General features: G+C 39.2%; 1 protein-coding gene across 1 annotated transcript; it reads right to left on the bottom strand.

The window, feature by feature from the left end:
• Positions 1-9,982: 9,982 nt before the first annotated feature.
• LOC111825261 (protein POLR1D) lies at positions 9,983-10,771 on the bottom strand. The gene has a single exon (XM_023751175.1). The coding sequence runs from the start codon at positions 10,684-10,686 to the stop codon at positions 10,318-10,320; it is 369 nt and encodes a 122-aa protein (XP_023606943.1). The 5' UTR covers positions 10,687-10,771; the 3' UTR covers positions 9,983-10,317.
• Positions 10,772-16,910: the final 6,139 nt, after the last annotated feature.

Genomic DNA, 16,910 nt, shown 5'->3' on the forward strand with positions numbered 1-16,910 from the left:
TCAAGTCATTAGCTGCTAATGCAGAAAAGACTGTAAACAGCAGCTCTGGCTGCTTCTGCCAGCTTCTCTCAGGTGGTCTGCTTGGGTGGCAAGTTGCAACAATGGAGATGATGCCCAATGCAGCCAGACTCCAGCAAGCCCTGTTTGAGAAAGCCAGGGTATTTAGTGACCTCTTTGCAATGAAAACCCTCGTTCATTGTTGACCAGACTTAAAAGCTATTTTCCCTGATTTATTCATGATCACATTCTGGTTTGTCTCATCTGTGTCCAGACGGTAATAAAAAGTTGGAGTCTGTGATTCAGAATGATGTAGGTGAGTCAGGAACACAGCCCCCCAGTCACAGTAACGTTCACAGCTGCCAAACTCGCAGCAGCACAGGGGCCAGTGTTTGTGTGATGGACGCTGAAAATTGCCCAGGGAAGTTTAAGTTGTGAGTTTGAAGCTCCAACACTCCAACTACCATCCTGGCTTCTCTGTATGTTTGAGAAACATGACGTTATTTTGAGTCATTGATCTAAGTTGAAAATAAATGTTTTAAATCCTCACCTGAGGATATGTTTATTAATTTTTTTGAGAGAGAGGGAGAGGAAAAAAACACATCGATATGAGAAAGAACCATTAATTGGCTGCCTCCCATATGCACCTTGACCAGGGATTGAACCTGCAACCCAGGTATGTGCGCTGACTGGGAATTGAACCCACAGCCTTTGGTATATAGGGTGACACTCCAACCAGCTGAGCCACCCAGCCAGGGCCCTTCCTTCTAGTTTTTATCTCCTCTGACTAGAACTCTCAGAAGCCCATAGCTTTTGCTCTTGGCTACTAGTACACAGCCTCTTTCTCCCAGTCTTGCTTTACTTGAAAGAGTATTTTGTGTGTTTTCTTCTTCTTGCTTTTCATTTTCTTTCTGACCCATTGCAGTCTGACTTCCACCCCACAACTCTATGGAAACTGCTCTTGCTAAGGCAACCCATTTCTTCCTGGATATGAAATACAGTGGGATATTTGCTGCCCTTAATTTTTACTTTCCTCTGGCATTTGATGTGGGTTGCTTTTTGCTTTTCAAAGGCATTTCTCTCATGGTTTGCATGATAACACTCTCCCGATATCAGTTCCTTTTGGTGGAACATGTCCCCTCCTCCACATGGCTGGCTCCTACTGACCAAGACGCCACCAGAGCACCACCTCCGCCTGGGTGCCTGCCCCTGACTGGCCTGTGAGCTGGGGTACCTCCTGCTGGGTGAGCCTGAGCACACTCCCACGGCCCCAGAAGAGCACAGCCACCTGTGAGCTCTCACTCCAGCCCATTCTTCTGTTCATCCAATTGTCCACTGCATACCTGGCTATCAGGTGTTATTGTACTGATTTATTGGGCTGGGCCATAGTTTTCTTCTCTTTATTGTTTAAAAAAGTTGCATAGACAACATGTTTAGTATAAGTTCAAATAATAGAGAAATGTATAAATTATAAGTGACAGTCCCAGCCACACCACCTCTAATCCCTCCTCTCTCCCTGAAGTAACCTCTGCTGGCCATGACCTTCCTCCCAGGCCCTTCTGTGTGCTCACAGTCATATTGTACAGGGACACATGAAATCTTTTTAAGACGTATTAGGGTCACAACCTGTGCACCACACCACATGGGCCAGGGTTTCTTTTACTAAAGGACTGAGTTAACTGAGCCCTAAAGTGTCTATTGCTTATCTCCCCAGGTAAATGGATACCCAGGTGCTTGGTGGGCAATTATTTTCAATCATCCCACAAAGAGAATTTTACTGTATTTTCTAATGAAGGGCCTCTAGGAAGAGTGTTCATAGTTTCACCTTATGCTGTCATTTCACTGAATATGTTTATTATTTCTAGTACTAGAGGCCCGGTGCATGAAATTTGTGTGTGTGTGTGTGTGTGTGTGTGTCCCTTAGCCTGGCCTGCACCCTCTCCAATCTGGGACCCCTTGGGGGATGTCTGACTGCTGGTTTAGGCAACCCACAGGGATCGAGCCTAAACTGGCAGTCGGACATCCCTTTCATAATCTGGGACTGCTGGCTCCTAACCACTCACCTGCCTGCCTGATTGACACCTAACTGCTCCCTTGCTGGCCCGATTGCCCCCAATTGCCCTCCCCTACCGGCCTTATGGCCCTCAACTGCCCTCCTCTGCCAGCCTGATTGCCCACTACTGCCCTTCCTGCCGGCCATCTTGTGGTGACCATCTTGTGGTGGCCATCTTGTGGTGGCCATCTTGTGACGACGTCGTGCGATTCCACCTAGACTTTTATTATATAGGATATTTTTGGTTAGTACCTTTGAATTCTCTGTCCAAAAAGTCATGATATGCCCAAATAATAAGACAAAAAATAGAACTATAGTACTTTAAAAAAAATTTTAAAGGCAGACTGCCAAGTGCAACTCCTCAGGTGGATATGTCTGGAGTGTTGGAACTGCCCTACATTCTCCAACAAATGGATCTTGAGAACGAGTGTTGAGGCTCTAGCATGAAGGCAGCTACTCCTATGCTCTTTACCAAGAACAGTCCTCCTATATCTATGGGGCCAGAGTGTCTCTTCATGGAGTGCAGCTTCAGGGGATGCAGGTGGAGTGGGTGGGAACGGTGACACCAGAGTAGCCGAATCCCCCCTGGCCATCAATGGGTGACAGATTGCCCTCATATCCAGAACTATATATTTTTAAAAAATTTAAATCACACAGCAATTCTAAAATTCTGAAATATAGAAAAGGTGATTAACAGGAAAGGTGATGATTTTTATTTCTATTAAAAATAGAAAAGGTTAGCCGTGGCAGGTGTGGCTCAGTTGGTTGGAGCACTGTCCAGTGCAGGTTGGGTTCTCGGTCAGGACATATACCTGGATTTTGTGTTTGATCCCCTGTCAAGGCAAGAACGAGAGGCAGCCGAACCATGTGTCTTTCAAATAGAAAAGAAAAAGTGATTATTCTTGTCATCTTACTTTTAAAAAATATATAATTTTTTTATTGATTTCATAGAGAAAGGGAGAGAGAGAGAGAAACATTAATGATGAGAGAGAATCATTGATTGGCTGCCTCCTGCATGCCCCCCACAACCCGGGCATGTGCCCTGACCAGGAATCCAACTATAAACTCCTGGTTCATAGATCGATGTTCAACCACTGAGCCACACTGGCTAGGGCTCATCTTCCTATTTTTAAGGGAAATATAATAGTGTATCTTTGTTTTACAATATGCCAATCAAGATAGATTTTACCATAATAATAGTTACTTTATGTTAATATTTTCTTTTCTTTATTAACAAAATAAGTATGTTTATATCTTCCCAGTGTTATATCAGCTCGTCATTTCTAGAACGAGCAAAGCTTTTAATGCATTCGTATACTATCTCTTGCTATATTGTTTAAGGAGATTGACTTATTTGGGGTACTTGTAAATCTGAAGATCAAACTATATTTATCTTGTGAAAGAAGGTTAATACTGTACTTTTTATAACAGGGAATTTCTGTCCTTTTAAAAAATCAGAAAACCCTTGTGCACTGTTGGCATGAATGTAAAATGGTGCAGCCACTATGGAGAACAGTTCTTCAAAAAATTTAAAAAGGAACAACTATTTGACAGCAATTCTACTTTTGGGTATTTATCCAAAAGAATTTCAAGCAGGATTTCTAAGAGATATTTGCACACCCATGTTTACAATAAAAAAAGAGGTGAAAGCAACTCAAGTGTGTATTGACAGATAAAGGGAAAACCAAAATACAATGGAATATTATTTGATCTTGAAAAGGAAGGATTTTCTGACATATGATACAACATGGATAAATCTGGAGGACATTATACTAAGTGAAATAAGCCAGTCACAAAAAGACAAACACTATCTTCTTGAATCCACTAAATTTTACAAAATGGTGAAATTCATAGTAACAGAAAGTACAATGTGGTTGCCAGGGGCTGCGCTGAGGGGAGGAATAAGTTGGTATTTACTGAGTATAGAGTTTCAGTTTTGCAAAATGAAAAAATTCTGGAGACTGGTTGCACAACATTGTGAATATACTTAACACTACTGTACCATATACTTTCAAATGATTAAGATGGTAAGATTTATGTGTTGTTGTTTTCTTACCATAATTAAAAAACAACACACACACAGAAAAATTCTTCAGTGTGATTAAAGGATTAAGTCCCCTTTGATCTTAACCACAGGTCCTTGGGGATCAAATTTATTATCTTCATATGTTAACACAGAATGTCAGGGGTAGATGGCACAGAATGTCTGTGCACACTTACAGAGACAGAGACACAGACACAGAGACACACATGCACAAAGAGAAGGAGGGAGAGGGATAGGGAGGCTTGCAGCCTTTGGCACTTGAATGCCTTTACTAGACACCTTGTATTTTAGACAATAAAGCTAAGTGTCGAGCAAGTTCCTGCCAACCTTGTGGCAGAGTTGAGACCCCACCCAGTGGCCTGTCCTTGCTCAGGAGGTCTTCGGGAGCCATGGAGCTGAGGGTGTAATGTGAAGTCTGCAGTTGCAGCTTTACCTCCACATTTTGTTGAGCTCAGTCTAGTTGCATTAACTTCTGTGCCTTCAGGTTCTGTAAAGTGGAAATAATAGTTCCTAACTCCATAAGGTGGTTTTGAAGATTAAACAAAATAATACTCCAAATGCAGTGTCTGAACCTGAGTCAGCATTTAATAAATGTCAATTACTAGTATCATATCATTATTATTATTTTAATTGTGTCATTTTGAGCTCCTCTTTCGTAAGGCAATATAAATTGCTTTACTTATGCTCTCTCATTTAATCCTTACAACAAAAGGGTTAATTCCCTTTTTTACATATGAGGAAATTGAGGTTAACAGCTTACCCAGGGAACACAGCTAGCAGGTAGATGGCTCTCTACCACCCAATGGTGAGATCTTGAGTTTTGTTTCTTTTGTTGCTTCCCTTTGTCATCTTCTTCTTTTTATAGGAAGCATGCCCTGGGATGTGTGCTGTCCTTCAGTTGGTCCATGTTGGCATTCTGTGATATTTCCTCCTAGTCATTTTTTTGTGCATATCAGGACCTAAACCTGCATTGTAGTTCTTTATTCTTGTTTTTTAACATTATAAGGTGAGCATATTTTTATATTGTGAAATATTTTTAAAGTATAATTTTTAGTGGCTGAATGGTATTTGATTTTATGACTATAACAAAATTTGGTTAGCCATTCCCCTAATTTTAGGCAAACTGAATGCTTTCAATATCTTGCTATTATAAGAAACTACATTGCTTTTCCTGAAACAGACACATTTATGCAAATCTGATTAGTTCTCAAACCTAAAAGCAGATTAGCCAGGTCAGTACAGAGCCTCTGCCGTACAACTGTTCTTTCCTGAGTTAAATGGGAAATGCCCTGGACTCTGTCATGGTGATACTTCCAAAGGCGAAGTCTGGGGTGTTCTTATCGCAGCATCTTTACCCATACTCACTGCTTTCATCTCCGTGGCTTGTCAGAGCCTGTCTGCCTCTACAATTAAAACAACAACAACAGCTGACAATAAAATACTTGGGGATTCCTTGGAAATGCTCCCGAGGGAAACATTTTTCTCCTTTAAAAATCTTTGCCTTCAGAAAATAAATTTTAAAAGGCCTCTCTTGTTTTATAAATTATGTGAAGAACTTAGATCTTATATTGGTTTGCACAAGTTCCCTGGAGAAAAAAATATTTGCTCTGTGTATATCTCTTGGGAAATAAGACAATAGTATTTCTCCTTTGCAATAGAAGTTATAACAGATGTGAAAATAAACAGACTTGACTCTAATGTGATTATGCAAAAGAGCATGGATGCATTTCAGAAGTTAGATATTGCTACTCTAATCAAATTATTTCATATTGATCCTCTTATCAATCATGATTCCTCCTGTCAGGCACTAAAATGTTGAACCAGCCATTATACTTTATATCTGTAATGATATAGATGACGGAGTTTCCCTTCAAACTCATTACTTTTAAAAAGCAGATAACTTTTTTTACTCAATGACTTCATTTTATATTTAAAAAGCATGAAATAGCTCAGCAGGTGTGGTTCAGTGGTTGAGCAGCATTGACCCATGAACCAATCAATTCCAGGTCAGGGTACATGCCCCAGTTGCAGGCTCAATCCCTGGTGGGGGACATGCACGAGGCAGCCAATTGATGACGTTTCACTCTAATCGGTGTTTCTATCTCTCTACCCCTCTCCCTTTCTAGTTCTCTAAAAATCAATTAAAAAAACATTAAAAAATGAAAATGATGAAATGCCAGTTATATCCTAATTAAAATTATGCATACTGCTTTGGAAAAATGGGTGTTTTGTAGGAAAAAAACCTGATAACTGATTTCTATGGCTTTCAAAGCTAAAATATATAATATACTAAACCAACTCTCTAATATTGCTTCTTATGTTTTACTGTCAGATTAAATTACAGCTTTTATGAATGATTAAATTTTAGTATATTTTTAAAAAAATCTTTGCTGTGATGGTTTTTGTTGGGAGAATATTTTTGAATTATCGATCTGGCTTCCTTATGTTGGCCTTTTAAACTTCCTCTTGCTTCCCATTACTTGTTGTCCTTGCTTCTGCTTCAGTTGCATTTGTATTTTCAGATGCTTGGGGGCAGCTGTGACTCAGGTGCCAAAACAGTGACTTTTCTACTTTCCTGACTGCATTCTGCTACAATTTGTTTCTAAGTGATGGTTTTAATACCTGATTGATATTACTAGTTTGACTCTTTTTTCTCATTGAAAATTTAAAATTTTAAGGTTGGCCAATTTAGTTTAAAATTTTAGTTTTGAAAAATATTTCTGTAGAGGAAATACTACAAGTACATTATATTAAAATAAAACAACCCTTCACACAAATTAATTGAAAAGTAAATTTGCTCTATAATCTTAATCCCCAAAAGATAACCATACTAAACTGGTGTGTAATCCTCCAGAACTTTTCTCTAGACATATGCAAATCTATTATTTTCTTTCTTTTTTAAAACACCACTGGACTGCATGATATATACTATGCACTTACTATAATTTACTAGCTTATTGTCATTTTCCATGCTGCTATATGTGAACATGAGTCATTCTTTTTTAGGTGCATAATTTGTCATTCTATGGATATACTGTAAATTATTTCAAATTGATAAGCATTTAATTTGTTTCTATTTTTCAATTGCAAACAATGTTTCAATAACTATTCAAACACACACACACATAGATATATATATCTTTCTGTAGTTCTGCCAGAATTTCTATTTCCAAAGGATAAATGTTTACAACTTGATGAATATTTTAAATTGTTCTTCTAAGTAAAAGCACTAATTTCCTACCTCCTCAGACTTTCCTCTAAACTGATCATTATTAGCTCTTTTCCTCATACCTTTCCATAACCTGATTATTAGCTTTTTTATCTAAGCTAATGTGATAAATGAAAAACAATATTTTGTTTTAATTTGTATTTTTTAAATTCTAATAAGATTGACCCTTTTCCAAATGTTTATTGACCATATTTATCGTTCATTTTATATATATTCTGGATAGGAGTTCTTTGTACATTATTGGTGTGACAAATATCTTCTCTCACTCTGTGGCTTGCTTTTTTACTCTTTTAATGGTATCTTTTGATGAACCAAAGTCTTAATTTAAATCTTAAATTAAGTAAATTGCTTAAATTAATTTAAGAATTAAAGAAATATTAAATAACATAATTTATTAATTTTTTTCTTTATAGCTAATACTTTTGGTGTCCTTTTGCCTTTCACATTTAAAACTACAGTCAAATTGGAATGATTTTGCTTATGGTGTGAAGGGTCAAAGTTCATTTTTCCACATAAATAGCTAATTGATTACCATTTATATATATAGAAAAAAGTCATCTTCTCACTGCTTTGTTCGAAATGCTGTCTTGGTCATAAACCCAGCATTTATATGTGACTGCTTTCTTTCTGGCCATCTTCTGTTCTGTTGGGAACTGACCCACCCTTGTGCCAATACCACAACTGGCAGAGTTAATCCTCCCAGGTTATTCTTATTCACAAGTATCTTGGTTATTCTCAGCCCCTTGCATTAACATATAAATTTTAGAATCAGCTTTTCAATTTCCATAAAAACATGTTGGTATTGCATCTTGTTACTTTGGGAAGAACTGACATTTTTATAATATTGACCCTTTCAATAAAAAACATGGTGTGTCCCTCTATTTATTTAGAACTTTTCTCCTCCTTCTCTCAGTGATGTTTGACAGTGTCTATGAAGAGGTCTTGAACATCTTCTGTTAGATCTAGTCCCAGGAACAGTCCAGTCACATTATTAGTGGATTCTGTAATTTGCAAATATGCCTACTTGCTGACGCAGTGTTTTCATGGTCATTTGTGGTCATGTGGAGAATGGCAAAAATTTTGAGTTACCCAACATTCCCAGCTGAGGTCAAACAAGATGATGTGCTGTCTGTTTGTTTTAACTCTGTAAATAAGTGTCCCCTTTTTTCTTTCCTTCCTTCCTTTCTTCCTTCCTTCCTTCCTTCCTTCCGTCCTTCCTTCCTTCCTTCCTTTCTTTTTTTTTTTTGGTTAATCTTCAGGGGAGGATATTTTTTCATTGACTTTTAGAGAGAATGGAAGAGAGGGAGAATGGGCGAGAGAGATTGGTTGCCTCCCATGAGTGCCTTAATCAGGGCCAGGATTGAACCTGCAACCCAGGGTCATAAATGGAACTCCAGACCCTTCAATGTACGGCTGACCAGGGCATCATTTTCAAAGTCAATTTAGTGCCACATTTCCCACACTTTTGTGTTGTTGTGTTTGTTTGTTTGGGTGGGGGGAAGAGTGGGATGAAGGGATAATTTTGTCACTTAGTTCTGAGTATTGTCTGATGTTCCGAAGTACGAGGCTGTGCTGTGGAAAAAATCTGTGTGTTAGATGAGCTTCTTTCAGACACAAGCGATAGAGCTGTTGGCTGTGAGTTCAATGTCAATGAAACAACAATATATATTAAAGGTGTCTTTAAAAAGAAACACACATAAAACAGGCTAAGTACTGATTTGTTAATGAAAATGTAACCAGAGACTCAAAGGAATCTAAGGCTTTATTTCCCCCAGAAGCAATAATGCAGTGTTTACAGTGACTTTATAGAACAGAACTACTGCAAAAGATGACAATCAGCAGATATTTTTATATTCATTTTAAATGTTATTTTTTGAAATTTTCAGTTTAAAAAGTTTTATTGGTATTGAAAAAATCAAATTATTTTTTTATAACTGTACTATAGTTTATTAAAAATATTCAGCTAACAGACTGCATTTGAAAGTTACTGATAACTCACTCTATAACAATTCTAGAAAATATAAAGTATTTATAGTTATTTCTTTAAAAACCTGCATTTTAGAATATTATTTTGCAAAAGGTTATAAGGTATAGAAAGATAAAAATTTACCAGTTTTATTTTTATTTTATTTTATTTTTTTTGGCATTGTAAACACATTTTTATTTAAAATTAAGATTTCTGAAACACCTATACTAAGAGTGGTTATTATAGGTCTTTAGCTAAATAAGACATAGCATTAAAATAATTATGTCCATTTTAACTTTTGAGAGATTTCTTTTTAAAGCACCCTTAAAACTTATATATTCAAAAGAAACTAACTATAGAAAAACTGTTTTATCTCAGGAATGAGTGTGAGAGTGCACAAGGGACAACAGAGCCAATCTTTAACCACTGCCCATTGATGGAGCACTAAATTCAAAGCCATTTGAGAGTTTCCTATATTGTTCACTTAAAGGAAAACAAATGCAGAGTTACCAAAGAGTTTCTTGGTAAATTTCTAGCCCTTGGAAAGCTATAACTTTTCTTAAAAATGATTTCTAAGTTTTAGATTTGTCACTCCAAAAGGTAACACACAGGATTTACAAGTATTTCATTTTTTGAGAAAATTTGAGAAATGACTACAATTGCAGCACATCCAAAAAAAACCCCAGAAACTAGTTTTAACAATCTCTGCAAACCTTTATGTTCTACATTTATTTTGGAATCAATTTCTAAATGAAATAGAATAGAAACAATACGTATGTATACTACACTGCGGAAGTAGCTTACACTGGCCAAGACATATTCAGAGCAAGTTCCTTTGTACTAATTTCCTCGAAGAGTTTCTAGGTCATTTTTGCTTGTCACAAGGACAAAGGACCTACTGTAAAAATGCTTTTAGGTGTCTGCTCTGTCAGCTCAGGGCATGTCCTCAATAACCTCTGCACATCCCAGTCTCCCACATGTAACAGCACTGTGACTGGGGACAGTCTTGCTGGCTCTCCCTCCCTGCCTCATCGCCTGCGTGACCGCTTTTCATATTTGTCCTGGCTGCTCCGCTTCCTCGGTGGAGAATGACTGACTGTGCCTCGAGCTTGGAAGCTGGGCTTGTAAGGGTGGGCTCTGTGCTTCTTTCGGCTTTCTTCTTTCTGGTTCTGGCTCTTCGCAGGTTCCTCTTCGCCCTCTTTTTGTTCATGATCTTGCTCTTTCTGGGAGGGAAGTGTGTTCTTAATTGTGTAAATGAGAAATCTTTTATTGGTACCAGCAAGAGGACACTTCATCCAACCCATAGGTCCCATTGTTTCTGCTCTTGTTTTCCCACGTTTTGCCTCTTTAAGCAGTTCTTCTATTGCTTTCCTCTCCAGCTCTTGGTCCTCTTCCATCGCGGGGACGGCTTCCGGGATCTTCAGGTGCAGCTGGTGGTCTGGACGCTCTACCCCATATTTCGAAGCGTGCGAGAGAAGCAGGAAGGAACAACCGACCGACGGAGGAGCGGAAGGCTACCAGTTTTATTTTTAAATGGGAGTCAAACTTTCTAATACATCCATTATTGTGAGAGCAATTAAAAAGGAATGTAAATACTAAAATGTGGCAATATTTTGTAAAGTAATGATATAATGAATAGTTTAGAAAACTGACAAGTCACTGTAGCAAAAAAAAGAAAAAGAACATTCTTTCATTACTCCCCTCCCCCAGTGCTTCGAATGGTTGACCTTGAACCAGTTAGTTATGATTTTTGCAAAAACAGTTATAAATTTTTGATCAGACAGTAAGTTTAATCTTTGGAAGGGGGCTATGAATTTTAACACAGGACTACATTTGTGTGACCACCACCACAGGCAGGATACAGAAGAGTTCTAACACCCCAATAAACTTCCTTTTGCTACACCCTTACAGTTGCCCTGGCCCTAAACTCAAGCAATTATCCATCTGTTCTCCATTCCTATAGTTTTATCTGTTTGAGAATGTTATATAAATGCAAGAGGAAAAAGCCCAAAGTTTTTCACAATCTAGTCTTTGCTCCATGTCTCTTGCAAATAATTTTATTTTATCTTAATCTTACCTTCACAATTCCATCAACTGTCATTTCTCTGGTAAGTATCCCTTGACCTCTGCTCATGATCATCAGGCAAATTAAGATGCCCTTTCTCTGAGCTCCCATAACATTCTGTGCAAACTTCTAGTGATTTTAATCTCTGTTAGACACCAAGTTTTTTGAGAGCAGAGATTATGCCTTATTCAAATTTGTTTTCCAATTGCCTACCATCTGCATACATATGTATATCTATAATAATAAAAGCATAATAACTAGACTGGACAGCTGAACGACCTTCTGCACATCCTTCTGGACGTCCCTCTGGATGACCTTTCGGATGAAGCCGAGGTTGTGAGGGCCGAGCCCCTTGCATGAATTTCGTGCATTGGGCCTTTAGTATAATTAGTAATTAGTTATTAATTATTGAAGGAATAGATGAATAATTAAGAGAGATACTAAAGAGGATAACATTAAAGCTCCTAACCTTAGGTATCTGGGTGCTGGAGTTAAGGGGGGGAAAAAAGCAATGGCACATAGTAACTTTGAAAGATAAGAATTTGAGAATGTTTCCTAGAAAAAAGTCACAAATAGAAAGGTGTGCCCAGATTCTATTATTTATTGCGTATTATAACTCCACACATATTCAGGTAGTCCAGTATAAATATTTTAATAAATAGTAGTATTCTCATACTTGATGGCCAGTTATGATAGCAACCAATGGTTGTTGGGTGAGGAGAGGGTGAATTTCCTAGGCCAATGATTTTCAAACTATCTCCCATATTGATCATTCTAAAGAAGTACCTCCAAAGTCAGTAGGACTGGGTAAAAGGCTCCAGATCCCTGACTTTATTTTAATCATAGTTCTGCTTTTGTTTTAGTTTGAAGAAAGAATTCTATAGCTTAAAGAATTAAAGTTGGAGCACCATTGCCTTAGATGGAGTAGCCAGCACAGCCCATGTCCATCCTTGATGCCAACTTCTTCAAAATTTATTTCCCCTAGCATATTTTTTTAAATAAATCTTTATTGTTCAGATTATTACAGTTGTTCCCCCTTTTCCCCCCATAGCTCCCCTCCACCCAGTTCCCACCCCACCCTCTGCCCTTACCCCCCCACTGTCCTCATCCATAAGTGTATGCTTTTTGTTGCCGGGTCAAAGGTCATACACATGGAAAATGTAGCTATTTCCATCCGCAATGTGTCCCTGTGTTCGGAAAGGTCTCTCACAACTGGTTCACGCTCTACTCAGAAAGGGTACGGAGACACGTAATGGCTTTTTAAAATAATGTGTCCTCTTATGTTTAAAATGAGGATTTCGTTACCAAAAGTGAGGAAAAAGCAACACTACAGATGCTCTCGCTCCTCTCGCCCTTCGGGTGATAGTTGTACTTGGGGCTGTGCGCTGGTTCGCGGGCCGTCGACAAAGCCATCTGGATGGCTCGCGCGGTTCCGCTGGCTTCCCAGGGGCTGTCACAGCCTCGCAGGGACCGTCTCAGCCTCACAGGGACCATCTCAGCCTCACAGGGACCGTCTCAGCCTCACTGGGACCGTCTCAGCCTCACAGGGACCGTCTCAGCCTCACTGGGACCGTCTCAGCCTCACAGGGACCGTCTCAACCTCACTGGGACCATCTCAGCCTCACTGGGACCGTTTCAGCCTCACTGGGACTGTCACAGCCTCGAAGGGGGCACTGCAGCCTCACAGGGGGTGCCGCATCCCACTTTGGGGGTGAAGGTGCGAGTCAGAAGCTCCTCTCGCTGTCTCTCCTGCTGGAAGTTTCTGAGAGCCATCTGCAGGTGCTGGACATCATACTTTAACTGGTCAACAGGAAGTTTGGCATTCTGTCTTTTGTTGGGAGGCTTCTTGCTGGACAAAATCTCCAGGCTTTCTAGCTGGCTGAATATCTGGTATGCTTGCTTGGGTTTCATTTTCTACTAAGTGCACAGACTGCTTGTCTGCCATCTCCCGGTGTCCCATGTGAGACTGGATCTGGTGGACCTGCTTGTGCGTTTGCTGGTACAGCGGTTCCATGTCGCTGGCCCAGCCGGGTCTGGCTCTGGCTTCCTCCGAACCTGAGTCTGCTTCTTGAGTGTGTCCCTTATGGGTGCGGGGAGTTGAAATCTGCAGTTTGTTGGGTTAGGCTGCAAAAGCGCAGGTGGTTCTTTTTGTGCCACTGGCACAGCTTGGGCGGGGATGTAAATTGAGTAGGGTGGGGTCTCAAGGAATCACCAGGGCAGAGCAAGCAGCAATGGCGTCTCCGTGACTCCGCGTCCAGCGAGCATCTCCGAGAGAGAGCCACCCCTGCTTTCTGACCCGCTGCAAGACCTCAGAATCCCTCCCCAAACAAGCTCAGTGGCTCCCCAAACAAGCTCAGTGGATTCGAGAGTTTGTAACCCCTTCCGATTGAAAAACCCCCGCTTATGGGTGCGAGGAGTTGAAATCTGCAGTTTGTTGGGTTATGCTGTAAAAGCACCAGTGGTTCCTTTTGTGCCACTGGCACAGCTTGGGCGGGGATGTAAATTGAGTAGGGCGGGGTCTCAGGGAGTCACCAGGGTGGAGCAAGCAGCAATGGCGTCTCTGTGACTCCTCGCCTCTCCGTGACTCTGCGTCCCCGAGTGCCTGCGAGCATCTCCTCGAGAGAGCCACCCTCGCTTTCTGACCCGCTGCAAGGCCGTCCCGCCTCTCCCCATAAGGGTCTGGGACCTCAGAATCCCTCCCCAAACAAGCTCAGTGGATTTGAGAGTTTGTAATCCCTTCCGATTGAAAAAAACCGCGCATCCATTTGCAGCCCGCCTGGCGCGCGACTCGGTACCTCTGTTCTTGGCGCCTCTGCATATCCTACTCAGTCTCAATGCGCTTCTTTCTTTCCTTCCAGTTGTAGAACTTCCACTGGGCCCGTTTCCTCATGGTTCTGAATGATAGCTGTTTGTCTTATAGTTGGTAGTTTCAATGTTGTTGTGGGAGGCAGCACGCACAGGTCTATACCTTACGTCGCCATCCTGGTTCTCTCCTCTAGCATATTCTTTAATCAGATCATTTTCTTTGGCATTTGATCCTGTTCATAGAATCCACTCCTGTCCTGCTTTCATGAATTCCTGCCATGTTCTGTAAACTACCATTAGTTTTGACAGTTCTCTGGTGGTTTGTCATGGCAATATGGTCTTCAGCTTGAAACTCCTTCACCAACCAACAGGCACTTAACCACTTCCATTCAGAGTTCTTGGCAGTGAAAATCCTCCTCAATGAGTAATTGTGTTAGCAATCAATAGTCCTTTCATTTATACTGTTCATTTTTACTTATTTATAGCATTCATGGTATAGCATAAAATTATGAGACTTGTAAAAAAACAGAAGCAGTACTACTTGGATTCCACAGTCAAGTTTAACTCATTATAATTTAAATGTAATTATGATCAACTTATAGAGTCTTTAATTTACAGTGTCTAATTCTGAGTGGGAAGGGAGTCATGTAATTTCCTTTAAAGGAGGGTGACAAGGGACTGGGAGAATTGGGAGGGGTAAAGAAACAGGAACTCCTAACAGGAAGAAGAGCAAGTTCAGTGGGTGTAGCATGTGGGAGAGGTAGAAGTTAAATAAGTTCTGGTCAGGAGAGGCCAACAGGAAGATTCCAGAGGTGGAACAGGTCTAAGGGATGACAAGATCCAAGATGTAACACTGCTGGTAGGAGGCTGATGGGTGAGGTGAAAGTCAGTGCAGTAGAGGAGGTCAGCTTGTGAGGCAACTACCAATAACAGAAAAGAAAGATGGGAAATCATTACAGATTCTATAAACACAACTTACTGAGATCTGTGGGATGCTGCAAAAGCAGTGCTTTGAGGAAAATTTATAGCTTTGAATGCATATGTTATAAATGAAGAAAGACCTAAAATCAATCACCTAAGCTTCCTTCTCAGGAATCTAGAAAAAGGAAAGCAATTAAATCCAAAGTAAGCGGAAGAATAGAAATACAAATTTGAGCATAAAGCAATGAAATTGAAAGCAAGAAATCAGAAGAGAAAATCAATAAAACAAAAAGCTGGTTCTTTGAAAAGATCAATAAAATAAATTAGCCTCTGGCCAGGCTAACTAAGAAAAAAAGAAGAGGACACAAAAATTACTAATAATTAAAATAAAATAATAATTAGCCGAACCGGTTTGGCTCAGTGGATAGAGCGTCGGCCTGCGGACTGAGGGGTCCCAGGTTTGATTCCAGTCAAGGGCATGTACCTTGGTTGCGGGCACATCCCCACTGGGGGGAGTGCAGGAGGCAGCTGATCAATCTCTCTCATCAATGTTTCTAACTCTCTATCCCTCTCCCTTCTTCTCTGTAAAAAATCAATAAAATATATTTTAAAAAATAAAATAATAATTAGATATAAGCAATATTGCTTAAAATCATAAATAATAACAATCAGAAATGAAAGAGGAGACATAACTAAAGATCTCAAGGGCATCAAAAGGATAATAAAAGGATACTATAAATAACTCTATGCCCACAAATTTGATAGTCTACATGAAATGGACCAATTCTTTGAAAGACACAATCTGTCAGAATTCACACAAGAAGAAACAGTCAATCTGAATAGGCCTATATCTATTAACAAAATTGATTCAATATTTAATAAAGAACCAGGAGGCACAGGAGGGCTCACTGATGATTTCTATCAAACATTTAGGATAGAAATGATACAAATTCTCTACTATCTCTTCCCAAATACAGAAGCAGAGGGCATACTTCCTAACTTATTCTATGAGGCCAACATCACCATAATAACAAAATCAAATAGACACTAAAAGAAAAAACTACAGACCAATATCTCTCATGAATACAAATATAAACATCTTAAACAAGTATTAGCAAATCAAATCCAACAATGTATAAAAAGAAAAATACACCACAATCAATTTGGATTTATCCTAGGTATTCAAGGCTAGTTCAGCATATGAAATCAGTTAATGTAATTTCATTACATCAATAGACTAAAAAGAAATAAAATAATATGATCATATCAATAGATGCAGAAAAAGCATTTGCCAAAATCCCACACCCATTCATGATTTAAAACCCTCAGCAAACTAAAAATAGAGAAGATCCTTAACTTGATAAAAACATCTACAAAAAAACTTACAGCTAACATCAGATTTATTAATGAGAAACTTGAAGCTTTCTCACTAACATCAGGAACAAGGCAAGAATGTCCCCTCTCACACTGCTTTTCATCATCATATGAAAGTCCCAACTAATGCAATAAGAAAAATAAATAAGTGTTGAACAGATAGGAAAGGGATAAGTAAAATTGTCTTTGATTGGAGATGACATGATCATCCATGTAGGAAATCTGAATGGACAAAAAATTCCTGGAACTAATTTAGCAAGATTGCAGGATACAAAGTTAAATTTTGCAGGATACAAAAGAATTTATTTCCTAAATACCAGCAATGAACAAGTGGGATTAAAAATTTTTCAAAATGACATATATAGTAGCAAAAATGATATGTTAAGTATGAATCTAACAAAATAGCCACAAAATCTATGTGAGGAAAACTACAAAATGCTTATGAAAGAAATCAAA

The sequence above is a fragment of the Myotis lucifugus genome, unplaced genomic scaffold (assembly GCF_000147115.1).
Source record: "Myotis lucifugus unplaced genomic scaffold, Myoluc2.0 scaffold_19, whole genome shotgun sequence".
NCBI lineage: Eukaryota > Metazoa > Chordata > Mammalia > Chiroptera > Vespertilionidae > Myotis > Myotis lucifugus.

Coding starts and splice junctions, on each gene's coding strand:
- LOC111825261 (XM_023751175.1), bottom strand. CDS start 10,686: ATGGAAGAGGACCAAGAGCTGGAGAGGAAAGCAATAGAAGAACTGCTT.